The 26110-nt window shown below is 32.5% G+C and overlaps 6 protein-coding genes across 11 annotated transcripts; 3 read left to right on the top strand and 3 right to left on the bottom strand.

Annotated features, from left to right (window-relative positions):
- Nucleotides 1-1576: 1576 nt before the first annotated feature.
- LOC117228921 (uncharacterized) lies at nt 1577-8704 on the bottom strand. Of its 3 annotated transcripts, none has more exons than XM_076520800.1 (3): nt 8637-8704; nt 7554-7815; nt 1577-7410 (listed from the first exon to the last, which is right to left on the bottom strand). In XM_076520800.1, the coding sequence occupies exons 2-3, from the start codon at nt 7666-7668 to the stop codon at nt 1805-1807; spliced, it is 5721 nt and encodes a 1906-aa protein (XP_076376915.1). In that variant the 5' UTR covers nt 7669-7815; nt 8637-8704; the 3' UTR covers nt 1577-1804. The 3 variants fall into 3 exon arrangements, with proteins under 3 accessions (XP_076376915.1, XP_076376912.1, XP_033340900.2); XM_076520797.1 differs by lacking the exon at nt 8637-8704 and adding an exon at nt 7945-8344; XM_033485009.2 differs by lacking the exon at nt 8637-8704 and adding an exon at nt 8003-8344.
- Nucleotides 8705-9585: 881 nt separating this feature from the next.
- On the top strand, nt 9586-10910 carry Hus1-like (Hus1-like checkpoint clamp component). Its single transcript, XM_033484788.2, has 3 exons — nt 9586-9723; nt 10001-10407; nt 10470-10910. Exons 1-3 carry the CDS (start codon nt 9672-9674, stop codon nt 10833-10835), a joined length of 825 nt encoding a protein of 274 aa, XP_033340679.1. The 5' UTR covers nt 9586-9671; the 3' UTR covers nt 10836-10910.
- Nup62 (nucleoporin 62) lies at nt 10760-13110 on the bottom strand. 2 transcript variants are annotated; one of them, XM_033484786.2, is made up of 6 exons: nt 12985-13110; nt 12612-12815; nt 12017-12538; nt 11767-11926; nt 11460-11697; nt 10760-11388 (listed from the first exon to the last, which is right to left on the bottom strand). In XM_033484786.2, exons 2-6 carry the CDS (start codon nt 12679-12681, stop codon nt 11026-11028), a joined length of 1353 nt encoding a protein of 450 aa, XP_033340677.1. In that variant the 5' UTR covers nt 12682-12815; nt 12985-13110; the 3' UTR covers nt 10760-11025. The 2 variants fall into 2 exon arrangements, with proteins under 2 accessions (XP_033340677.1, XP_033340678.1); XM_033484787.2 differs by having other exon boundaries at nt 12894-13023.
- Nucleotides 13111-13220: 110 nt separating this feature from the next.
- On the top strand, nt 13221-16889 carry LOC117228790 (suppressor APC domain-containing protein 2). 3 transcript variants are annotated; one of them, XM_076520892.1, is made up of 5 exons: nt 13221-14431; nt 14655-14801; nt 14875-15087; nt 15176-15318; nt 16537-16889. In XM_076520892.1, exons 1-5 carry the CDS (start codon nt 13586-13588, stop codon nt 16538-16540), a joined length of 1353 nt encoding a protein of 450 aa, XP_076377007.1. In that variant the 5' UTR covers nt 13221-13585; the 3' UTR covers nt 16541-16889. The 3 variants fall into 3 exon arrangements, with proteins under 3 accessions (XP_076377007.1, XP_033340675.1, XP_033340676.1); XM_033484784.2 differs by lacking the exon at nt 16537-16889 and adding an exon at nt 15397-15668 and having other exon boundaries at nt 13222-14431; XM_033484785.2 differs by lacking the exon at nt 16537-16889 and adding an exon at nt 15397-15668 and having other exon boundaries at nt 13222-14431; nt 15176-15323.
- On the top strand, nt 16748-19250 carry LOC117228932 (uncharacterized). The gene is made up of 4 exons (XM_033485022.2): nt 16748-16889; nt 18411-18554; nt 18676-18807; nt 19055-19250. Exons 1-4 carry the CDS (start codon nt 16841-16843, stop codon nt 19117-19119), a joined length of 390 nt encoding a protein of 129 aa, XP_033340913.1. The 5' UTR covers nt 16748-16840; the 3' UTR covers nt 19120-19250.
- Nucleotides 19251-19402: 152 nt separating this feature from the next.
- Unr (cold shock domain-containing Unr) lies at nt 19403-26094 on the bottom strand. The gene is made up of 12 exons (XM_033485014.2): nt 26007-26094; nt 24490-24908; nt 23667-24228; nt 23406-23585; nt 23130-23317; nt 22839-23049; nt 22532-22761; nt 22169-22433; nt 21839-22075; nt 21561-21766; nt 20904-21488; nt 19403-20808 (listed from the first exon to the last, which is right to left on the bottom strand). The coding sequence occupies exons 3-12, from the start codon at nt 24018-24020 to the stop codon at nt 20640-20642; spliced, it is 2625 nt and encodes an 874-aa protein (XP_033340905.2). The 5' UTR covers nt 24021-24228; nt 24490-24908; nt 26007-26094; the 3' UTR covers nt 19403-20639.
- Nucleotides 26095-26110: the final 16 nt, after the last annotated feature.

The raw sequence follows: 26110 nt of genomic DNA, 5'->3' as shown, positions 1-26110 counted from the left end.
AAATAAACAAGATATGCCGAGACGTAAACTGTGTCCGACCCGCTGTCACCCTGCGCTCTTAGAACGTAATTAATGGCCGTGCGAAGAAAATGGTATCGAGTGTCATTTCCTCGGACGGCCGAACGAAGAACAACAAGGACCCACAGTCAAGGCCTGAATTTTTCGGCAGTGAAACGTCGACTTCCGAACGAACGCGTCGAATAAACGATTATCCGCGAACGAGTCTCAGTGATCTTTCTTAAATATCCACAAGTGATTCGGATTATCAGTGATTAAATAACTGATCAGTGTTTGGTGACAGTGCAGTGTAAGTGAACTTCGCAAATAACCATACCAGAGGTTCCACCGACAGTATCCCTCGAATGTTGCGGTCATCGACCTGGGATCAGCTGTTCGTTGTACGAGGTCAGTACGTACGAGTCAGCAAATGCATCCTCAACTAAATGGGTGGTGAGTTTCTTATCGATAATATTTTTCATATTTCTCTAAAAAACAAATCCTTTACGTACCTTAACGCGATTATTTATTATTAAATCAGCTTTGCGAATCATTCGTTGAATTCTGTTCGTACACGGAATTATTTAAATTAAAATATCATTTACGAACTTTGTTAATCTCCACTGTACACCTTGCATAAAAATTTCATATGGTAAACGGCTGTCACGGTAAAACTACATATTATTTCGAGTCCGAAAAATTAGTGAATATTCTTCAGACGTTCTAAAGTAAAGGTGAACAGCGTTTTTCTTAAAAATATCACTGTTATGTAGTTAAAAAAATCCGGAAAGTTCTCGCTTCGTGACTTGTTCAATACTTCGAACGCGGATCAAGTCCGTCCCGACCTTCTGTCAAAGCCTCGTGTTGCGGACTCTCTCGCGGACCCTCTCCCTCGCACCGTCACCTCTCATTGGCCAGTGTTTTTCGTTAATAACTCGTAAACAAAGCCACGGATTGCATTTTCGCAAAGGAAAAAGTTACTTCAAATGACCTCAGCTACCCCTCATTTTCGGCTGTTAAAATAATTGTGGAACACCCTGTATATACGTACATGCATACGGACATGTAAGTCATCTTGTCAACATATTTCAAGATCGTACATACATAAATCTATGCAAAATGTGAACATTGTGAGTGTAGTTGGGACACCGGACGCCGCGCCAGCCCTTTCTGCTCCCTCCCGTCCCTAAGCTCAATTCCAAATCAGTTGAGACCAATTTTGCAGTATCCTTGATAACACGTGTCAAAACCAAGACTATATTCAAAACTTTTCTTTATGCTTCATACGAACAAAGATATTCAAGTGTTTTATATTTTCTGACTGTCACTGTGTAATAAAAAATGTATCTTAGCATGACCTTCGTAGGATGTTTCAAAGTGATTTCAAAGTTGAACAAATAAAGGTTCCGCATATGTCCCTTGATATTAATATCAATTATGTATCATCATAAGTCAACTTTAGAAAGTGAAGACCATTGAAGAATACTTAATTTCTATACAAAATACTTTCTTGGCAGATTTTTGAAAATATCTTAGAAATTGTGGTAATTGTGAAAGCATAAACTCTGTATAACATATATCACTTAAAACCATTAATTTATTGTAATTACAGCCTTACATTAAAAATATTTACATTTTCTTACTTCGTGCCATTCTCTCGTCTTTGTAACATTTTGCTTGTGTGATTCTTCTTCCTTCTCACACAATAACTTGCTCCTAACGAGAGTATGAAATATAGAACTATGTACATAATACTATCATTCAGCATACAAATACTTGTCAAACTAGCTAATAATACTAAAGCTTTTCAAGGGGGGGGTTCTATAGCTTCTATACCTTTCAAAAAATCAATTATATGACCATATTCGTGTGGATTAGGAAAGTTAAAAAATCTCACAAAATCATTGCCATTAGGATCAAAATTAGCCTTTTTTTCATTTATCAGAAATTTAACCATATTCAAGTTACGAGACTCAACAGCTCTGTGCAAAATTGTGCCACCAGAATTGTCTTTAGCATTGAAATCGGCCTTTTTCTCATTTACCAGAAATGTAACCAGATCCGTATTACCAGATTTAGCAGCCATGTGCAAAACTGTTCTGCCAAACAGGTCTATAGCATTGAAATCGGCCTTTTTTTCATTTATCAGAAATTTAACCGTGTCCAAATTACCAGACGTAGCAGCCGCGTGCAAAATTGTCACGTCTGCATAGTCTTTAGTATTAGAATCGAGCTCTTTTTCATTTACCAGAAATTTTAAAACCTCGAGGTGACCATAGCTAGCAACGACCTGCAAAAATGTTATGCCATGGACGTCTTTTGCATTAACATTAACACCTTTATCTATCAGAAATTTAATCATCTCTATGTTACGAGTTGTAGCAGCCGCGTGTAAAATTGTCGCGCCATAATTGTCTATAACATTAAAATCGGCCCCTTTCTCATTTATCAGAAATTTAACCACGTCAAAATTACCAAATCTAGCAGCCACGTGCAAAATTGTCCTATTAGTATTGTCCTTAGCATTAAAATCGGCCATTTTTTCATTTACCAGATATTGTACAAGCTTGAAGTTACCTGAACTAGCAATGATGTGCAAAACTGTTATGCCAATGTTGCTTTTTACATCAACATTGGCACCTTTATCTAACAAAAAGTTAATCATCTCTATGTTATGAGATAAAGCAGCCAGGTGCAAAATTGGCATGCCAGTATTGTCTACAGCATTAAAATCGACCTTTGTCTCATTTATCAGAAATTCAATCACATCAAAATTATCAGATCTAAAAGCCACGTGCAAAATCGTCATGTCATTATTGTCTTTAGCATTCAAATTGATATTTTTTTCCTTTACCAGAAATTTTACCATCTTGAGATCGCCAGAGCTAGCAACGATATGCAAAGCTGTGGCTCCAAAGTTGTCTTTTGCATTAACATTGGCACCTTTCTCTAGCAGAAATTTAACTATCTCTACGTTACAAGATAAAGCAGCCAGGTGCCAAACTGTTGAGCCTATTTTGTCTTTTTCATTAAAATTAAGATTCTTTTCATTTATCAGAAATTTAACAATCTCCAATTTACCAAATATAGCAGCCACGTGCAAAACTGTTCTGCCATTATTGTCTTTAGTACGATAATAGACCTTCCTTCTATTTATCAGAAATTTAACCATGTCCAAATTACCAGAAAGAACAGTCGCCTCCAAAACTGTCATGCCACGATTGTTTACAGTATAAACATTGGCCTTTTTTTCAATTACGAGAAATTTAATCATGTCCAAGTTACCAGACGAAATAGCCGAGTGCAAAACTGTGCTGCGCTTATTCTCTTTAGTAGTAAAATCGAATTCTTGTTCATTTATCAGGAAGTTAACCAACTCCACGTTACCAGACTGGGCAGCATTGTGCAAAATTGTTAGACCAAAGATATTTTTTGCATCAACATTAGCACCTTTATCTATCAGATATTTGACAATCTCTAAATTACCAGACTTAGCAGCCATGTGCAAAACTGTTACATCATGCCTGTCTTTTGCGTGAACATTGGCACCCTCATCTATCAAATATTTTACAACATTTAAGTTATTAGCCTGAACAGCCACGTGCAAAATTGTCACGTCGTTATCGTCTTTAGCATTAACGTCGAGCTTTTTTTCATGTACCAGAAATTTAATCTTGTCCAAGTCACCAGAAACAGCAGCCGTATGCAAAATTGATCTGCCACAAATCTCTTTAGCATTAAAATCGGCCTTTTTCTCATTTATCAAAAATTTCATAATGTCCAAGTTACCAAAAACAGCAGCCCCGTGCAAAGTTGGGATGCCACATTCGTTTTTATTATCAACATTAGCCTCTTTTTCATTTACCAGATATTTAACTATGTCCAAGTTATCAGAAACAGCAGAGAAGTACAAAAGTGAATTGCATTTAGCCATAATATTGACCCCTTTTTCATCCATCAGAAATTTAATCATGTCCAAGTTACCAGAAGTAGTAGCTACGTGCAGCATTTCCATCCCATGATTGGCATTAGCATCAATATTGGCCCCTTTTTCATTTACCAGAAATTTAATTACGTCCAAGTTACCAGAAGTAGCAGCCATGTACAAAACTGTCATACCACAATCGTCTTTTGCATCAACATTGACACCTTTACTTATCAGAAGTTTAACAATCTCTAAGTTACACATCGTAGCAGCCATGTGCAAAACTGTTCTGTTCATGTTGTTCTTTGCATCAACATCGGCGCCTTTACCTATCAGATATTTAACAATCTCTGACTTACCAAATGCAGCAGCCGTGTACAAAACTGTCATGCCATTATTGTCTTTAACATTAAAATCGGCCTTTTTCTCATCTACCAGAAATTTAACTATATCCAAGTTACCAGAAATAACAGCTACATGCAAGACTGTTCTGCCACTATTATTTTTAGCAGCAAGAATGCTACTCGAATTATCTAAGTTATCTAACACAAAACGAACGATTCTTATATTACAATCGTTAGCTGCTTCGAATAAAACATTACGATAATATTCTTCTTGCAGATCTATATTTACCATCTTTTCTTTTAGGAGTCTACTGTTTAAAAATGTGTGTAAAACTTGATATTCTGAATTTCCTGAAACCTCCTTTAATAAACATTTTTGCAGATTCCCTTTCGAACGTGAACATAATACAGCAGCAAAATAGTCTACATAAGTTGGATGTAAATATTCAATACTTCTAAATTTTTCTAAAGATTGTTCATGTGCTAATTTAATAATGGAAGATTTAGTTTGAGTTTTATAATAATTATCAAAAGTTACTTTATCTTTCTCCTGTTCTACTTGTTCTCGAACTTTTTTTAAATAAATATATTTTCTATCAAGAAATTGTTCATATACTTCAAACATGTTATTACCCAGATAACTAAAATCTGGGCTCTGGCTATTAACATTTCGTGTCCACGCTTTAAAATATTTTGAAGAACCTTCTAACGTTAAATGGAGCTGTAATGGTGTTCCAATGAGCTTAGACATATCCTCTGTAAATACTTCGTGCATTTTATTTAATAATGCCTTGGTGTATTCTTGCATCCTCGTATTTTCTATTATTTCGTCACTATTACCAAAGATACTTTGGAACTCCTTATGACTTAAAATGAGACTTAGATTATTCTTCAAATACTTTTTAATCAATTTGCTTAATATTTCATCACCAATTGGGGCAAGCCTTATAGCAAATGTTGATACTGTACTCGCTAAAGCCTGCTCATAAAGGAGGCTAGTAGTAATCCAAACCTTAGCCTTAGTTTCATTTTTTAGATGTTTCAATAATGACATAACTTTGTCTCTATCGTTTTTAATTACAAGTTCATCAAATCCATCAAGTACTATTAATAACGGCTTCGCAAAATCCTGTTTTACTAATGCCATACCTAATAAACTTCTGGTAAAACCATCGCTTATACTTTTATTAACTTGTAATAAAAAATTTGTTATCTCTTTTACTATATCTTTTGCATAAAAATCAATATTATTTATTGCAGCTAAATGACTTTTTAGATTGACTGTAATCAACCAATGTGACTTAATTATCGACTCTTTTGTGCCAGATTGTAATGCATACTGTAACTCATATAACTTAACCAAAGCAGTAGATTTGCCCATTCCTGGATTACCAGCGATAATTACCACTTTATCATCTTTAATTTCAGTAATTAAAGCATCTGCTTCTATTGAATGTTCAGTATTCCTATGGTTTTTACCTCTATATTTGCTTAAATTCATTAATGAACCCTGAGTTTTATACCAAATAAGCTGATCTTGTTCAAATTTCAGCAAATGAATCGTTTGACCGTGATTTTGCGCAACTAGTTCTTGAAAAGTAGCTGACATATCATCTTGAGAATTTAGGAACTTAATCCAATTATTATTGCAATTTCTTGTAAAATGTAGTCGTTCTTTACCAGAATTAATTTCAAGCCATCTTCTGACCTCCTCTTTGCTTTTGCCACCAATAATAAATATTTCAGAAGGAATAGATATCGCTAACAGTTCCCGTATGTTCTTCTCAATAACTACTTCATTATGAAATTTATTACCTTTCAAGCAAAAGTCAGGATCATAAATTTGCTTTAGCATAAATTTGGTTACATTGCCTTCATGTTTTAGATTAATCCAATAAATTTTTCTTTCCCAATTGTTTTGACATATATGCTTAAAATCAACTATTTTAAATTGATCATTAGCTATTTGTATTCTATTGTTTTGATTCAAAACTGTGATTCGACTTTCGAAATCATTAACTTTTGATGTTTTGCTAATATCCATAAATGCATTTACTAGGTATTCAAATAACTTGTTCTCCCTACATATGCTAGGTATTCCACTAATAATGTAAATATCACTCGATTCTTCTGATAATAATTTATCAATGAAAGTTTCCATGTTGACTTCCTCATCTAAATTAGAATATGCTCCTTCTAAGCCAACTGTGCCTAATGGTCTACTACCTATCTTGATTACATTATTAGTAATAAGTCCCTCTAATGTTTTTGCATCAATTATTTGTTCTGAATTTTTATCTGATTTATCTATTAATTTGTTCAAACTAATCTTTTCTCCTTGCAATATCACTTCTTGTTTCAAGAGCTTCTGCTGTGATTCTTCAGTTAGGTCATTTAATGTGAACTTGCGGTCTGTTGCTTCTTCATAACATTTGTTGTTAAACACTCTTTTGATTTCATTAAATTCCTTTATTTTATTTTCTGGTATTATGAATATGATCTTTTTATCCAATCTGTATTCTAAAATTGTATTTAAACTTTCTAAAACATCTGATAACCTTCCCTTATATGAATTATAGGGATATCTTATGCATAACATTTTACTTTCTACAAAATAGAGTAAATTGTTGATTTCGTTTCGTTTTTCTACATAAGAATCCAATTTGAAAAAATAACTATCTTGTATAGAATAATTTTTATGTCTAATTATCAAGCTTTCATAAATACTTAAAATGCTTAACAATGTATTCTCTGTTTTTAGAAGAAACACTTGTTTGCTTGACATTAGAAAATTATCAATATCAATAGGATCTTCAAAATTTATCCCATGTTTTATTATATTGTTTATTTCTCTTTTTTCTCCTACACTTTCGTTAAGAACTTGATAATTTATGTGAATTCCATACCGTATTAGAGAGTCTATTGTTTCTTGTTTATCAAGTGAATTGGATTTTAAGGTTTCAATTAACTTTATTGATTGATCCTCTGTCAGAAATTCTTGATCATCTGTTAAACCTAATAATTCAACTAACTTTTTATCAACAGCATTGATTGGTTGCTGTATTTGCTGTTGGAAGTTAGTTCTGTTAATTATGTCTGAATCATTATTGCTACCATCCACTAAATCTATTGCTGTCTTACAACCTAATGCAGAAAGAAATCTAATTAATACTCATAATTTTTCTCGTGTGCAATATTTAAAACTGTTTTGCCTTATGTATTTAGAGCATTCATTTCTACTCCATTCATTAGGCAGTTTTCAGTTTCTTTAAAAGAAAATAACTAACCATTCCTCAGCCTCTGTTCACATACTGGTATATACTGTATTATATCTTCTTCCTGAAGAAAATCTTCTTCCTGCTGTTCCTGATTTTCTAATTTGATTTTCTTTTCTGGACTCATTCCAAAAGCAATGTGTTTTTCAAAGCTTTCAATTATCTCTCTTGTGATTTTATTGGCATCCTCCAACTCACCCTCTTCTAAATCACTCCGATGTTATAATCTGTTAGGTATATTGTTATTTTCATATACTATCTTGCTTGTCAGCATCTGTCGACATCAATAAATATTATGATTATCTTGATCTATACAATACTTCCTCACAAATTATGAAACATTGGGATAAGCATGGTAATTTAAAATAAAAAATATTATCTGCAGTGAATGAATATTTCATACATATCCGAAATCAGAAGTGGGATTCGAATTATCTTAAAATGAATGTACAAGAAATAACCGCTAAAATAAATAGTCTATTTGTTGACAGTGAAGAACCAGTGGATCCAAATGTTTAATTTTCGAAACTGCTTGGGTTGTTGTAGCAAAATAAAACAGCTTCTACTTCTAATGTCACACCAATGCCGCCACGAAAGAGCTATTTCAAAATCGTCTGAAGACGTTTCCAAAACCATTTGACCAAAAAAACACAAAAACTTCTGTGTAAATATTTGGTGGATATATATAGTGTAAATTCTCCCTAATTGTCCCTGTTAGAGGCTTGCTTACACTATCCTCGTGCTATTCCTACGCCTATGCTAAGATTCTACATTCGACGGATGTGAGGACTCATGATACAATAACATAACATTTTTTATTTTAACCTCTTGCCCTGGAAAGACGTGCTATACTTAAAAACATTTTAAGTCTTATTTATGTTTATCTAAATAGTGCGATTATATGCATTTTTTATATACAATCTACTTAAAACTTTAATAGAAATTATTGCAAGTAAAAGCTCGCTTTGGACGTGTTAGTCATGGGGAAAGGAAAATAATCAAATTTAACGACTAATATGGGAAAAATAATTTTATTTTCTATTTTTTAGTGGTATACAGCAAAAACATTCATTTCTAATGAAGTATCATACATACACGTGTTTATGGCTTCGATGTCTTCGCTGCTACGTTGTTGATAATAGGATGGATCAATCTAAAAGAATCTAAAACATAAATATATGTACTTTAAATACTATTATAAAGATATAAGAAACTATGGGAAATAAAAAAAAATGTGGTTTACTGCTTATGTGTGTGTGTGTCGCTGCAGTTCGCTGATTCGCTTGCGGTTAGCTTGGCTTCGCTCAGAATGGCGGGAATATCGTTGCGTCGTAGCCATATTGAATTTTAGTTCGTCCAAGTTTGCAGCTAGCTCAGATGGCAGTCAAAAAGTGTCCCCAATTTTCCCTATAGAATTGATACTCCCTGATTGTAGTATTACCATACATAAAATGTAGGAATACACACATACATAGACCAATCGCTATATGGGGTTTCGTATGCAATTACACGGATTGAAATGTTGAGCTACAAGATTTTGCTACAAAAGCCGTCACTATTCCTGGTGTAGTTTATTTTGTCGCTATGATTTGGCTATCAGTTTAAGCGTTTTGCCGTTTACTAATTGGCGCTATACAGACCTCTGAACAGAGCTTCGAGATTTTGTCATAAGAGGTACCAGTATCACCTAAATAGCAATTGATTTTTATCGAATTTTACATTGTGTCTTACGGCGAAAGTGGTGAAAGTCATCTGCTTTCTTTATTTTTGACAATAAATAAACTATTTTTACGTGATATAGATGCAGCAGTCTCCTAACATTTCTTTAGCCTCAATATTTATTAATTCCCAATAACTTCTAAAATAACAATGCCGTATAATCAACTACATATGCCGGTTAATTGCAATTGTACTGTAATACATACGTTATCTATATCATATTTTATTTGAAATATAAATGTAATATAAAAATAAAGCTTTTGTGGAAATTGTGTCAATGTGTATCATTTCCAATGCAGTGACAGGGTTATCTGTCAAATGTTAGCTAAGATTGTGTCAGAAGTTCCCGCCTAAATCTTTTTATTTTTTTGCTTATTGTTAATGTAAAACATTCTTATTATATACTTCAATATGAAATTTCGATGTAGAATGGTAGATGCAATTGCTATGAGAGATTTCACAAGTAAGTTCAACATTTATAATCTATTTCTAACCTTTTGTGACAATTCTACGAATTTTGCATATAAGTAATTATAGTTCTTAATATAATGCATATAGAATTGACAAAAATTGATTATGAATGTTTCTCTGCTGTACTTACATGTTTTAAATATGGTATTGTTTATTTTACTTATGTTGTACTTAATTGGCTTAAGTATTGTATTTCGTATATTTCTATTGATTATTTAAAGAACATTTATTTTACTTTTGGTGTATAAAACAAATTATTTCTGTTTTAGATATTGTTAATGTTCTTTCCCGGTTAACAAAACAATGTATATTAAGATTAACACCGAATGAGTTATGCTTTAGCGTCAGTGACGATCGTGTATCAATGGTTTGGGCAGAATTAAGTCAAGATCATTTTTTTACCGAGTATCTTATGAACGGTGTCACCGAGGAACAAAACGAAATTTATTTAGAATTTGATGCAACTATGCTGGCCAGATCGCTGAGTTCTTTACGAATGACTGCAAAGAGTGTAAAAATTAAACTAACAAATAAACGTCAACCTTGCCTCTCACTGGAAATCGAACTTCCATCGTTAAGTATTGAATCAAGACAATGTTTACACGATGTTCCAGTGAGAGTTATTCCGCGTCGAGAATGGCAGGAGCACCAAGCACCAAATATACCGGAATTTGATGTAAATATTTACATATTTTCTATGTTCGATTGCTGAATAATTTGCATCTTTATAACTTTTAGATATCGGTTGATATGCCACAACTTAGACATGTAAGGAGTATTGTAGAGAGAATGAAAAACATGAGTCCACGATTAACAATAAGTGCCGACAAGTCTGGTATGTTTGTGTTAAAAGTTGACACGGACAGCGCGACAGTTTCTACTCATTTCCAGAATCTCCAGGTGTGGAGTTGCAGTCAAAAAAGTCATGATGACAAAATATCTGCAACTATTGATGTTAAAAAGTTTTTTATGTTTTTGGCCTGGGATGTCGTACATCCTGACGGTGTCAAATGTAATATACTTGAAGATAGAATTGTGAACTTGTATCTACATTTATCAGATTATTTAAAAATACATTATTTCATTCCTTCGATGACTACCTGAGTCATCATTTTACAACTTATGAATGTTTGTAATGATGTCCAGATACAATGTAAATATGTTATTTTTTTAAATGGACTGCCTTCCCGTGTTTTATTTACTTTTTCGTAATACTTAGAAATAACTGGCATAAACTGTGTTTTCGCAAAGATGTGTACAAACTTCATATTAAACAAATATGTGGCAATTCAAATTAATTATATGCTAAATTAAAATTTCGTTCATTTTCTTGTCTGAAGTTTTGATGCATCTGATCAATCTGTTGTATTTTATGGTTAAGCAGGGATGTCTGTTGATCTAACCACTGCAAACTATTCGTGTGCGCGTTGAGTATTTTACCAATCTGGACAATCGGATCGCTAGAATCTTGGGTACGATTAGCTTGATTTAAATGTTCGATAATTTCTTTCAAATCTTCTGACATTCGTTTTAGTTGAGTATCGAGATCTTCCGCTAAACGATACGTGTACTCTCTTTCTGGATCCGAAACCGAAAGTGATGCTAATTCTTTTTCTAGTGGCACTAAACAGTCTTGCAACTCCTTTTGTTGACCAACCTGTACATAATCGATACATGTGTCAAAATTTTCAATATATCCCACTTCATATATGATCGATAGAAACTTACAACATAATCCAATTCTTGTTCTAATTGTTGCTGTTCAATTTTTACTCGTTCAACTTCTTCATTAAGTGCTACTATTTTTTCTCCATTAGTTATTAGCAATTTGTCCCAAGCATTAACTTGTGCAGCTTGATTAACGAATACCTTCTCTTGTTCTTCTAATTCTAAAGTCCATTTGTTGATAGATTCCTCAAATGAATTTATAGAAGCAGGATGGTTTGCATTTGCAGATGAAGTGACACTGTAATATTATATTTATTAATATGCAAACAAGAGTGTACATATTTAATCTAAGAAATGATTTATTTACGTGGTTGTTGTGCCTAATGATAGCTGAGTACTGGGGGTTGTAAGACTTGGAGCAGCAGAAGTTTTATTTAAAGCAAATCCAGTTGTGCTTACTGCAGTTGTTCCTGTGCCAAAAGTGAATCCTGTGGCAGTAGAACCAGTTTTTACGTTTGTAGGAAAACCTGTTGAAATTATAAAATTTCAGAATTTATAGAAATTATAGGATTTCTAAATTTTCAAATTGTAAATATTATATAGCCTAAGTTTGATACCTGCTGCAGTTGTACCAACAGCAAAACCAGTGCCTGTTGCTTTTGTATTTGGTGTACCAAATGTTAGACCAGTTGTTGGAACAGATGAAGTAGGTTGACCACCACTCAATGATAATCCACCTGTAAGTGGTTTAGCTCCAAAACCAGATACAGGTGTTGCGGTTGTAGTAACAGTAGTAGTGCCTCCTAAAGTGAAACTTGGAGTACTTCCAATTGTTGTTGGCCCACAAAAAAGCTTAGGTGATGCAGTACTAGTTGCAGTAGGAGTTATGCCAGTACTTGCAACTGTACCTGTACCAAATGCTAATATAGGTGTTTGTGGTACTGATGTATTAATAGGAGCAACTGTAGGAGCTGCTGCAGGTGTACCAAAACTAAATCCAGTACCCTGAGCAGGAGTAGCGCTTGCTCCAGTACCAAACACGGGTGCAGCCCCAGGTTTATTTTGTGCAGGAGTTTGTGTCAATGAAAAACCTATCGGTTTTCCAGCATCTCCGGCACCTAAAGAACCAAATGTAAAACCTGAAAAATATATAAATATAATAAACCATTCCTCTATTATATATGTTGCTATTAGAATTTTCTTGGTCTTTACTTGTAGTTGGGGCATTAGCAGTTGTTGTGGTGGCTACTTGCGATTTAGAAGCATCAAATGCGAAACTCATGTTTTTTGTATATATATATATACTTAGTTATAGAAGAGTGTGTTTAAAATTTGGATCAGCAGCTGATAAATATGTTCGTTTGTTGTCCACTAACGTTATCTGTTATTCATTATTCACTTTATTCCACAGGTTATCTAAATAAGTATATAAAATAATTAACTTTTTAACCTTAAAAGGCACAAAATATGATATCTGAATTTAACGAATGTCACCATTTATGATCGATATAAGAAACTGATTTATAATATTTTCGAAACTCTTAAAATTTCTTGTAATTCTTCTTGTCTTTATTTTAAAGCTCACCTCAGAAACATAACCGAAATGTAAACTCTGCTGTTTCTAACTAACCAATAGTGGACTGATGATGGAGCAAACGTAGTTTAATCGTTTGAACAGATGGCGTTGCAATACATCATTCGTTTTGTACATATATATGCATACATACCATTTGTATTTCGACACACACCATTGGTGTATGTATGTATGTACCTTCATGTTCATTACTTCATTGTACTAGTTACATTTGTTGTGCTTACATTTACTTGGATAAGATTGAAGGCTTACAGAGGTTATTTGAAAAAGAAGACTGACTTACCAAATCAAAAGTTAACAAAAGAATGTATTCAAGAAGTGTTAAATATAGTAAAACTTGACGATAATAATTGAATTTTTAATACATCAAGAAATGTGCACTGGGAAGAAGACCTGTCAGGTTGATAAAATAATGATTGATTAACGATGACCGATTATGATACAATAACTAGTTGGTCATCCGAATTATATGAATCATAATGGAATATCTTCCAGTATCAGCAAGATAATGCATAAATATAAAATATTTAAACAATTACAGTATATGTATGGAATTTTTATAACCATATTTTAAGTACACTTGTATATAAACATGGCGCAAATACTAACGTCGGCCGCTGATGGGCTGCCAAAACATTTTGTCGCTGCCATGCGTACACTTTTTGATATAATGGATGATCAAAATACAGGGTTTGTCAAATTTTCTGATATCGAAGATAGATGGCAAGACGATGGAACACAGGGTCTTCCAAAAGGTGTTTTAGATAGTCTTAAGAAAGTTACCCCTCCGAATGGTTTGTTATCTTTTGAAAGGTTTTGCACTGGACTAAAAATTTGCTTATTGCAAATTCAAGTAGACTCTGATCCCAAAAAACACAGTGGCCAACCAAATAGGCCACCGTCTGCTCCAATTCTTATTCCAGATAATCAAAATAAAACAACATGTACATCTCCGAACACAGCAACTATTAGACCAAATAATGCCATATCTCAACAACGAACTTTAAGTATGCCTCAGTTATTAGCAGGTCGTAAGGATGTCAATACACAATTGGAGTTAATGGATGCTAGAAGCGGAACTGAATCAAAACTAAATAAAGCATATGGACCCCCAAAACCTCCCAGAACAGGTGCTGCATTAGAAGTTAGAGCTGTTAATACTGATAGAAATTTCGACAAGTCTGAAATTCGAACAGTATTACAAAACTGGCAAATGGGTTTGTTAATGAATGATGATAAAGCTATAGAGAAACGACAATTGCCAACAGTAAACTACAAACCAGATACAAGAACATTATTGAGACCAACTCGTGTGTTAGGAGATGGTAAAGCAGTTGAATTACAAAATAATCAAGTTGGCCTTCAACTTAAAAAGTCACTAAATCGACGTAGAGAACCTAGACGTCATACGTTGCAGAATGGTATTGATTATAATATGGTAAAGATGTTCTCCTCTAGGATTCCCAACTAACGATTGGTGATTGGTTTTGGGTATGCATGATATTTAATAAATATTAACATGCTGTACAACCGTATAGTTCATTTTAAGTTAGCTTCTAATGAACACAATGCTATGCAACATTTTTCTAGATTGGATAGTTGGGAAACCTGTGTTATAGTCTTTATTGTAAAAGACTATTTAATTTTGCTTATGTTTTTAGATGAAGAGAATGAAACAAATCGAGCAAGAAAAAGATGTATTGCTTCAAGGTTTAGCTGCAGTTGATAAAGCTAGAGAATGGTATTTGAAGCAAATCTCTGCCACTCAAGAAAAGATCAAACATCTTGGACGCATGGGATCTCATGTGGTATTAAAAGTTTTGTTAATATTTCATAACATTACTTTACATACATTGGACAAATAATGTACTTCCTTTTCAGGAGCAGTGGACAGAAGCACAACAAGAACGTTTAGAATTGCAACGTGCCCGGGTGTTAGAAGTTAATAAACACTTGGCTGCATTAATTACTAGCTGGGAACGTGGGGGTCTTCCCCTTCATATGAATCTTGCTTTTCTTAGTACTCCAACGTCTACACAACTTCAGCAAGACATGCTTTCTGGGCTCAAACAACAAAATCATAGACTAACAGAAGTGAGTTCAAAAATGAATTTTCTAACTGAAACATCACTAAAACATTAACAACCAAATAAACATTAATTTGCAAAACAATGTGAAACAGGAAGTTAATAAGAAAAGCCAGCGAATAGCAATTCTCGAACAAGAAAAAGACAACTTGGTGCGAGAATTATATAATAGGCAAGGTGGTATGGTTCAATCTCGGAGAGCAACAATGATCCATGAGCAACATGATCAAACATTCATGTAAGGTACTAACAATAATAATATCAGTATCTTAGTATTTCACAAAAGATCATACTGTAAATAAATATTGTTTTCTAGAATATGACTAAGACGATTATTGTGAAGATTTGTCACTGAAAATGCAAATGCAAAATGTTGATGTATAATTATACACTTATGTGAAACTTAAAAAATGGTAGTAATATTCAAACTTTAGATTAAGTTTGTAAAAATTTGTTAAATATTCAAGGTACTAATATTCAAAGTTAGATGTATAATGTAAACGAAGTGCCTTAAAACATTTATAATCCGTCCACGGATCTGGAAGATTATTTCAGATTCATCAATAAATTATTCTAATTATCAAATAATCTTGACCTAATTATTCATTCTGTTGCAAAACCATAATCTAACTTCCTATAAAAAATGCGGTAGTCGTCATAACATACTTAACGCTGATTTCTCTTATCTAATAAAGAAACTATTTTATGAGAAATCGTAAAAGTAAATTTTACAACCTTCGCGATGCATACTACCACAAATGAGATACCTCGTCTGTGGTTCTACATTTAGTCCCGGAAGCATCTCCGCGATATTAAATGCTATCCAACTTAAAAATACGATAATATGTTTCTCTAATCATTTGACACTACTACTTATATAAAATCTACCACAACATTTTCAAAAAGCATTTGTTTAATTTATTATTATAGAACGTATAGATAAATGATTTATTTAATTTTAGCCGGTAAACTATGAAATATTGTTTTTTTAAATTTAATAAACATTTTCTTATTGTTCAATGTGCATTTATTTGTGACTCGTAAGAAATTCGATATTTCATGTAACACAAGCTATTTTAAAGCTTTATACTACTATCTTTCCTGACCGTGTGGTCTATTTGAAAAAATATAAGATGGATTACCAGATGGAACCTGATCCAAAATCATGTACATCTTCAAAAATTACTTGAAATATAATACCTATATATAATTGCAAAAATGTATACCCTATTATATATATATATATTTTTTAATTATATTATATATATAATATAATTATAATATATAAAATATTAATTATGTTATATATATATATAAACCCTTGAAATAATCAAATATTAAAGTAATTGTTACAATGGACTGAACAATTTACAACCTCACACATGGTGCCTTGGTCTCTGGTGACATCTTACTTAGCTAAACTGAGTACGTTAGTCTGTCTTTATTCTGTATTTAGTTAGCAGTTGCCTCCAGCTGCCTCCAGCGGTGCAGTGTGAACAGTTCAGTTTGTTCAGCGCGCTCAGCGAGTATCGTTGCTCGCTTACGCTAAGCGTGACCATCAAGAATCGTCTCTTCGTGATAGTGCATGCGTGAGACGAACCCCTTCGAACGGTCGACCTTTGACCCAACCGAGGTCAGAAAAAGCCTATTCGCAGGCGCGGATCGCCGATCGTCGATTTCCGTTTTTGGACTGCACGATCCATTGGATTATTGTTATCGGAACTCATCCGGATTTCGTGTGAAGTTTTTGTAGGCTCATCATGTTACCGAGATTGGTACTGCCAATAATTTTGCTACTCGTGATTCTAGGTACGAACACATTTTATATATTTGAAACTATTAATTCTTTTTATCACTTTTCAAACTCTTTTCTAACACGATATTTTTCCCGAAGTATTTGAAAAAATAGGGAATTTTCAAATATTTCTAAAAAATAAACATTTTCATATTTATCGGAAATATTTCTTCGGTATATAATCATTGTAGGTAAAGCTTACAAGCTGAATTTATTGTTTAAATAGCTTGAATAGCTCAGTAAGTTCGTATTATTCTTATCAAGGACTATCGAGCGATCATTTTTTACTTATCAGTTTAAGATACTTGCTCGAATTTTTTTCATTCTTTTTTACTATGGCAAGAGTATACTATGTCACTATAACTTCTTACCAAATCACTTAGTTATCGAAAACGAAGGTTTTGTAAGTTCTTTAGGCTGGAAGGAGATTAGATGAACAAAAATTCATAAGAATACATATAACGAATCCTCAAAACAGTAAAAAAAGCTTTTCATAAATCTGAATAGACATTTCAAACTGCTGAGTCAAAAGTGATGATTTTAATAGTCTTCTATCAGCATAATACATATTCGAATTGTTATAAAATATTTCGTTCAAGAATTTTTACAGCATTAGGCTAAATTAAAAGGAAGAATAATTTATTATATTTCTTTACATGCAACGATTCTTGACTACTACCTTTTTTCTTCAGTAGATAATTCGTTTAGTGTAAAATAAGGCTTGAGCGTTCTTTTGAAAGAAAGATCTCGGTTCATTCACCGGGGACACAGATAATGCAGTACGATAATAAAGCGTAGTTTCAATGATACTCATTCCATGTTCCCTCCTACTGCTTTTATTATGCAGGAATATGGATGATGACAGTGATAAACATTTAATACTTAAAAAATCAATTTACCCACGCAGCCATGTTTTATCTTCTTTAACCTTTATCAATTTACGCAAGTGAGAAGTGCAATGGATACCTACATCCGGTACAAATAGTTGTCAGCATATTTCTTCGTAGCACTATCTCTATAGGGTAAATAAGCTGCAGATACGTTCAATGCATATGAAATATTCGCTTTGGAAAGCTTCACAGGAAACTTGTGTCCGTAATTTGTTGCTTAGATATCTTTTACATGTTTAACATTACTTTAGTAGATTTTATTTAATTTATCATGTGTCCGTAGGGACGGTGCTCCATAACATCAACTATGATTTGATATGTAGAGAAGTAAAGAAGTATGTATATGTAACTGCTTTAGTGACGAATATAGGAAAAATATAATTCGATATATTTCAATTATTAAATAAAATAGAGCATTATCGGCGAAAAATAAAAGAAAATAAAGAATGAATTAAATAGTTATTTAATTATTATTTAAGAAAGGAATCTTTTTTGAAGAGAAAATAATTGTTGTTTTGTAAATTTCTACAGATAACTGATAGCGTGGGACGTTTTATACATTTTTAGGCGATCAAAATTAAAAATTAAAAAATTGATTTTAGCGCCTCAAGCACTTTTAATTCTATAATTATTTTTTAATTATAGCAATAAGCACACGATCGCGCGCTTGCGATTTGGACCAGATGCAGTATGGATGTCGAATTTATAACGCACAATGCAGATGCGGTTATGGCTGTTCTTCCGAATACAGATATAATAATAATGAGGACTGTAAAGAAGCATTAAGAGGTAATGAAATACTTGCTAGATTCATCAACGTTAACAGGAAATTTTAGTCTATTTTGTTGTACTCTCATATAAATGTCAAGAACGTATAGTTACAGTTATTATTGTATAATTTTTTTTTCAGGCAAGCGTAGTGATACGTGCTACAGATTAAAACCTTGCTTGAACGAGGGATCTTGCATACAAATATCGTCAGATCCTGGATTTAAATGTCGCTGCGAAGGAACCGGTTATTATGGGCCACTCTGTGACAAACGTTAGTATATAACGTTTAGTAACGTGTAAACGTTACCGGTTAAGGTTGATTACATTTATACATTGCAGCCTTATTATATTTGATTACATTCAATTCCAAATGTAATCATAAATACATTATCAACTAGCTAATAGTATGAATAACGTATTACCTAATGTTAAATATTAAAATAAAAATTTACACACTATATATAATAATAAGAGATTTAAAAAGATCTATTTAATCAGATGATTATGTCTTTTTCCAGCTTGTCCAGGACTGAATCATTTACGTCTCCGAGGGCCGTTCCCCTACGAATGTGTTGTAATCTAATCTACAATGCTTCTTATTCTTACCTACTAAAAATCAAATACATGTTATTAAATACAAAAAAATGAACACGTTTTGTAACAATTTCCACATCTTTGTACATACATAATAAATACATATTGTATATATCATAATATTTTTGCACATTATTATTTATAAATATTTATTACAAATTGTCAATATAGAAATATGGCAAAAGTCGAAAACACTTATTTACTACAGTGAATATTGTTTTAAAAAAACACAGTTACTAAACTATTTCGTATTTTAAGACAAAGAAGAGAGGTTTGACATTTTCACTGTTTATTCATCAATAATTTTACAATATGTATGCACATGATGTGTTGGATCCATGAGTTGTCAAACAAACGCTTAGTTTGTATCGTGCTTGTTACGCACTTTGTTCTTATTTGTATTCCTTTCATCTATTTCTACATAATGCCACGTGTACCTCACTTGCTGTTTCTGATGGCAAAACTTGTAAAAATCGATTCTGTTACTCTTCGTATAAGTACTGTTTTGTAGTTTTTTTTATTTTTGTAGTATGAATCGACTGAATTCGTAATACTAGTTTGATTTTACAACACGAGACTGTATCAGGAACTTAACTGCATGTACATATATTTATATATTATATATTATCTAGGACAAACAATTGGCCAGTTGTTAACTTCTTTTACAAATTCATTGATATTCTCTTTTTTCAACAGAGTTACACGTTACAATGATTCATACAATGAAATATAAGTCTCCTCCTTCCACTATAAAATGATTTCAATTCGCAAGTTTCAGCAAGTGATGCGGATACATTTTCTTCTTCCTTTTTGATTATATAGCCAATCAGTATTTTATATATATGATGAATTTGCATGTGACTTCAGTTTCGTCTATTGTACATTTTAAACTGATTGTAGTGTACATTATAGGTAAAACAAATATTCTAAAGAAAATGATATAAATAAATGTTGTATCAACATGTACGTATATTTTTATAAAATCAGACGAGACATTATCTTTGAATATTATCAATGGGCAGGTTGTCAACGGTTCAATATTAAATTATTTTTCAATCTATGTTTTTAGTTATGATAAACCAAAGGAAGGAAATGTTCGTAAAATTTTCATAGGGAGTAGCAATTTAAAAGTTCTTGAATATTCTACAACACTTGTTTAGAATTCTCAGCAGAACTATTATGTGGTGTTGCAAAGAAAATATGATTTCCGGTAGATTTTTTAGTTAAGTTAAATAGTTCAGACAAATCACCTCCCTAATCATTTTTATATTTTATAAGATGATAAAATGACTCGTTGTATTTTTTTATTTTATATTCTTTTCTTTTCTCAACAAGTTCATAATCCAATTGATTATTATCAATATTATTATTGTTGTCACATTAGTCTCAATTTGGCAAATGTTTACGATCATGCTTATGATAATAATAATCTCGGTACCGAAGTGTATGGACTAAAAACAAGTAATGTAGATTACAATTTGGATAAGCAGTAACCGTTTCGATACAACATTACTCTTGAATGGCACCAGGGGTATGCTGGGATCTTTCTTGACTAAATCCACGCGTACCGTCTGGCCCCCTTGGTTGCCTAACTACCGTTAATTTAGGACCTGTGTCTTCCATAGATGTAGTCCGCAATCGGCTGATCAAACGTTCGGGTCGTTGTTGGACTGAATCGCTGTACAATAAAAATATACAAAATATATTCACAAATTAATTTATACTATTCTTTCAAATATAAAAATAGAATTTCTGTGAAAATTAATATTTTACCTTATTCGTGTTACATTGCATGCAGACGATTTACCAGTACGTTGATTCGTAATCAAAACAAATTCAACCGGGTCTCCTGGTTGAAGTATCGCATGGTCTCGAACTTCACTCATGTGAAAGAATAATTTCTTACCCTCATCAACTTCATAGGCAAGAAAACCGAAAAGACCTTTCACTGCATCCACTGTTGCTCTTCTCTTTTTTCTAACCGCTACAATATTACAAGCATGCCCTGCTGAATCAACCTGTAATTGAACAGGGTCACCAGCCTGCAGTAGCTCGCGTTTATTAACCAATCCCATAATTCTAAACTCGTATTCTGGTGTGTCTTCGTCTTCGTTAGTAGCGTTTATCTTTATCAAACCAGCATACTCTGCCTGATCAGGATTTGCACTTCGTAATGGTCTCACGACCGTTCCATCAAGCACTTCGCTAACTGGTATTGGCCTAGGAATGCTTCCACGAGGTACTAATTTAACATAATCCGCGGCAACACAACCACCGTTTCCTCTACCATTTCCAGAACTGATTATACATTCAATATCAGCTCCTACTTCCAATGTACTAGCGTCTCCTTCAAAATTGCTAAAAAATATGGGTATTTTTTATATTACGATTATTTAGTAACAGTCAATTGATTTATATAAATATCTTTACCTGAAGTGAAAAAATATTTCTTTATCGTGATTCACAGTCTCAATAAAACCAAATCCATCTTTGAGAGCAGCAATAAAGCCCTGACAAATTTGACCATTTAACTTTTTGTTACCATTTGGAGTCTTCTCACCAAAAGAATTCACTAGAGATATGTCAACAGCAACAAGTTCTTTATTTCGTTTTACTTGACAAATACTAAATTGAACCTAAAACGATGATCGTGATGTAGACAATGATATATTTAAGAACACTTTCGTGTTGTGAAAAAGGTAATATACCTTTTCATCTACTTTCGGAATATTTTTTGGATCACAATCTTTAATGAAGAAAATAACACTCTTATGTTGATTTTCCTTCACGTATCCAATGAGACCAGGTAACAAACCGCTTACACCTTGAATTATAGTACCGACCAAATCTTTTTCTATGATTGTTTCAAATTGAACTGTACCAGCTGGTAAATGTTTCAACCTAATTGCACTTTGTCGATTACTCGAAAATGATGAAGAAGGATCCTTTTATAAAAATTAACAATAATAAATATTAACATAAAAATAACATAAAAGTACTGTGTAACCGTGTGCTATTTTTTTTTAAAATATACTCACTTGAATAACTGTAAACTCAACTTCATCTCCTACACTAATTTCTCTATCAACATCAAGAACCTCATTGAAATGAAAAAATAAACGCGCTAACTCTCGATCTGCACAACGAATGAAACCAAACCCATCTTTGAGAGCAGCAATAATGCCTTGTTCTCGTCTTTCACCGGATACAGTAAAAGATTCAGGTAACAACAATATTTCAGTAGCTCTTTTGAGTTGATCTCTAGTATCCGTAGCAATACGAAATTGGACCCAGTCCCCATGTCTAAGAAAAAGGAAACACGTAATTATGTTGAAAAAAAAGAAAATAGTATAAACTGATAATTCATATGTACAACTTCGAATATCTATAGTTGTCTATACCTAAGAGTAAAATCTCCTTTTTGATCTTTATCTCCAAACGGAATTTCGACTTCACAATGACGAGCATCTCTATAACGAATTCTTCCAGGTAATGGATCATTTTGATGACGAGCAGCAGTGCCTCTTTCTAAAGGCTTTAATACCTGTCCCTTTACTACATCATTGCAGACTTCTTCAAATACTATAGAACCAGGTGGTAACTTAGTAATATTACAAGCTACTTCTTTTCCCTAAAAAATAGTGACAATATAATTTATATAAAGTAAGTAACGCTGAATTTTTATATAAATTAAATATGTTGTCTTACATTTCGAGTTTGTATTATAAATTCAACATCATCTCCTAATCTAAGTTCTTCTTTCATAGATTTAGCTTCACTAAAGTGGAAGAAAATCTCTTTAACTACATCAGCACGTTCAATAAAGCCAAAGTTTTCTTTCATCGAGCATACTACTCCACGATAGCGAACTGGATGTGCTGGATTTTCCAATCTTACATGACATGCACCCAAATTTCCACTGTAATTAATTTCAAACCTTTGTATTAATTTTGTACATCTGTGTATTAATAAACGCAACAAAACATATAGACAATTTACCGTTGATTAGTAGCAATTTGAAATGACACTCTGTCACCAGTAGCCAAAGTAACATTTCCTTCTACATCATCTTTTGTATATGGCAAAAAAAAACATTCTCCTCTGTTTTCGTAACTAATACGCCCTGTGTCACTACTCGTGTATACTGATGTAGTTACGAGCCCAGTAACTCGTTCTTCGCTTAGCACCTACATCATACAGAGTTTTACAAATTTGTACATGTATTTTAAAGTATTTTTGTCAAAAATACGAAAATTATACATATGTCATACTAACCACCTCCGGAGAAATCTTACTGACTGTACTAGCAATAGGTTTTCCTGTTCGTCGGTCATAAGTCATTTCAAATTCAACTGGATCTCCAATTCTTAAATGTTCTATGTTACCGCTAAATTGGCTAAAATGAAAGAACAATCTTGCTTGTCTTTCACAGCACTGTATAAAACCATAAGAATGCTACGACAAAAAAATAAAAATGTTATGCATAACTTAAAAAGTAAATTACTGTGAAAGTGATCATGATAATAAAATTCTTACTAATAATTTTTCAATTATTCCTGTTTCTCGTGGTCCTTGGTTAGCAGATTGATCTTGATAAGTGGAATTATTTGTTGATGGGTCTTCTGTATAACCAGCATTTCCTTCCATTCCGGTAAATGTTCCGAAAGGAAAACTAGAAAGTTCTTTACGCGATTTTTGCGTATTAGTCGAATCCGTCATATAATGGTCACTACCATAGTTGGTACCATTTCTGTAGATATTAGTTGCTGTTTGATGCGATCCCATTATAACTTTGGGACTAGGTATAGCCACAGACTTATAATCAAGTATTGCAGGGTCAGAGTTCATGATTGGCGGCTGGAACGTTTTCCACTGAGGATTGTTGGACATTGTTTCAAATTCGCACAACTTTAAGTATAATCTTCACATATAAGAATTCCTCTTTTCTTGAAACAATTACTTAATTTCTTTTTTATGTTCACTTCCGTTTCACCACAATATATATATACTTATATTTAGAAATTTTTAGTCTTTTCAATTATTTAAGTGTTAACATAGATATCACAGAACGGTTCTTGGTACCTTATATCTTTGTTCACTATTATAATGTTACAAGAACTTAATACAGAGGAAGAGAGGCTCTTTAAAATGCTGCACAAATGCAGGCTCCTTTGTGACCAAGAAGTGGAAGGAAGGATTTGAACGTATTTTGACGTATATCATAAATTATTTATCTGCGAGTACCTCGACAACTCTGTGCGATATTGGCACTCTTTTTAAATATAAATACAAGTGTTTTATTAACCAAAAGCAGCACAATCTCAGCCGCAATCACAATTACGGTCACTTTATGGCTTACCTAACTCTTTCTCACAAAGCTTGTGTACACAATATATAAATGAACAATATAGTTAATGTTGGTTTACGAATTAATACAAGTACAAAATTCTTAGCACATCATAGACCATTGATACTTTCCACATATGTATGCACGAGTGTTATAACAACTGTTTGATATTTACTCAATTTAGCATATGTTAGAATAACCGTGTTTCCTTTCAAACAGCAGTCATCCTTTATAAAAGGAGTAAATAAAAAAACATAGGAGATTTAAAGGATAAATGTTGACTTGAAAATCCTCAGATGTCTTCAATGCGTGCTGAGTGTGATTGTGTTGTTCCGATATTTCTATATTAGCGTTTCTTTCTTCAGCATTTAATTGTGAAATTTACAGTGAGCCTTGGTTTCAAAAATGTCCTAAACTAACAATTACACAAGCTGAAATTAAAAGAGAAATATATTTATTTTAGAATAGCCTAGAAATTATTGTAAATATATTATATATATGTAAATATAATGATCACGAGCTTTTCAACAACAAGTTTTAATAAATTAAAATAATCTTTTGAGAAAGTAATGATTATCTTTCAATAGAGAAAATACCTGCAATAATTTATCATTTATAGTTACATTTTGTAACTGATTCATCTAATTACATGACAAATGTAATTAGTTATTTCTTGAATCGTTCTATTTAAAAATAATGTATATTATTTATAAAACATTTTATAAATATATTCATTCGTATTTTCTTATATGTCATTAATATATAATTTGCACTTTGACCATACATAATAGGCTAAGCAAAAAATAAATTTTCACTATTGGTATTTTCACAGGTGTACTTATAGGTTATTGTGTATTTTACGCTTTACATTGATATGAATGCTTATGCATATAAAATAATTCACAACATATTTATTATATTCTACTTGTAGTTTTATGTAAGATAAACAAGATATTCACAATAATTGAGTATCAATTTGACATTGACTTTTTATGATCTAACTGGTGGTGTTTTCTAAATGTTTTTTACTTATTTCTCTATATTTTATTCGTGTTTGAAATCTTGTTTACCAATGTCGAAGAACCAATGAAGGCATTATTGTCGTCGGTTCATGATTTAAATCATAATACTCGAACTTTACTACAAGTCAGATAGATTACTTGAACACCCACATGAAAATGTTTGAAATATATGTAACGGTATAGGTATCGTAAGTATATTCAGAATATAACTAAATATGTATCACTCTACTAATTTTTTAATAGTTCGTCTGAAATTTGAGTCGATCAGGCACATTTCCAGGAGAAAAGAAAACAAAACTTCGAAATATTATACGTGCTTGCCAGTTATGAGATTCTGATTTTTTTATGAAGTCGCTCATTTCTACAGATATCGTAAAAATTTATCAGACCTCAAAATGCTTATAGAATATGCAAATTCTTGATAAAGAATGAATAATCCTGCAAAATCTAATTGTTTCGTTATAAAGCTCGTAATCAAACAGCTTTAGAAAGTTTTATAAAACTCACCACGACACAGCACAGCACTGACGACATGCCGCCATGTTGAATGTCAACATTCAGCATTCACATACAAAACAGGAGCAACCACAGAACAGCTACAGTTAAAATCT

Source organism: Megalopta genalis, chromosome 1 (genome assembly GCF_051020955.1).
Source record: "Megalopta genalis isolate 19385.01 chromosome 1, iyMegGena1_principal, whole genome shotgun sequence".
Lineage (NCBI taxonomy): Eukaryota > Metazoa > Arthropoda > Insecta > Hymenoptera > Halictidae > Megalopta > Megalopta genalis.
This window is presented reverse-complemented; position numbering and strand designations above follow the sequence as displayed.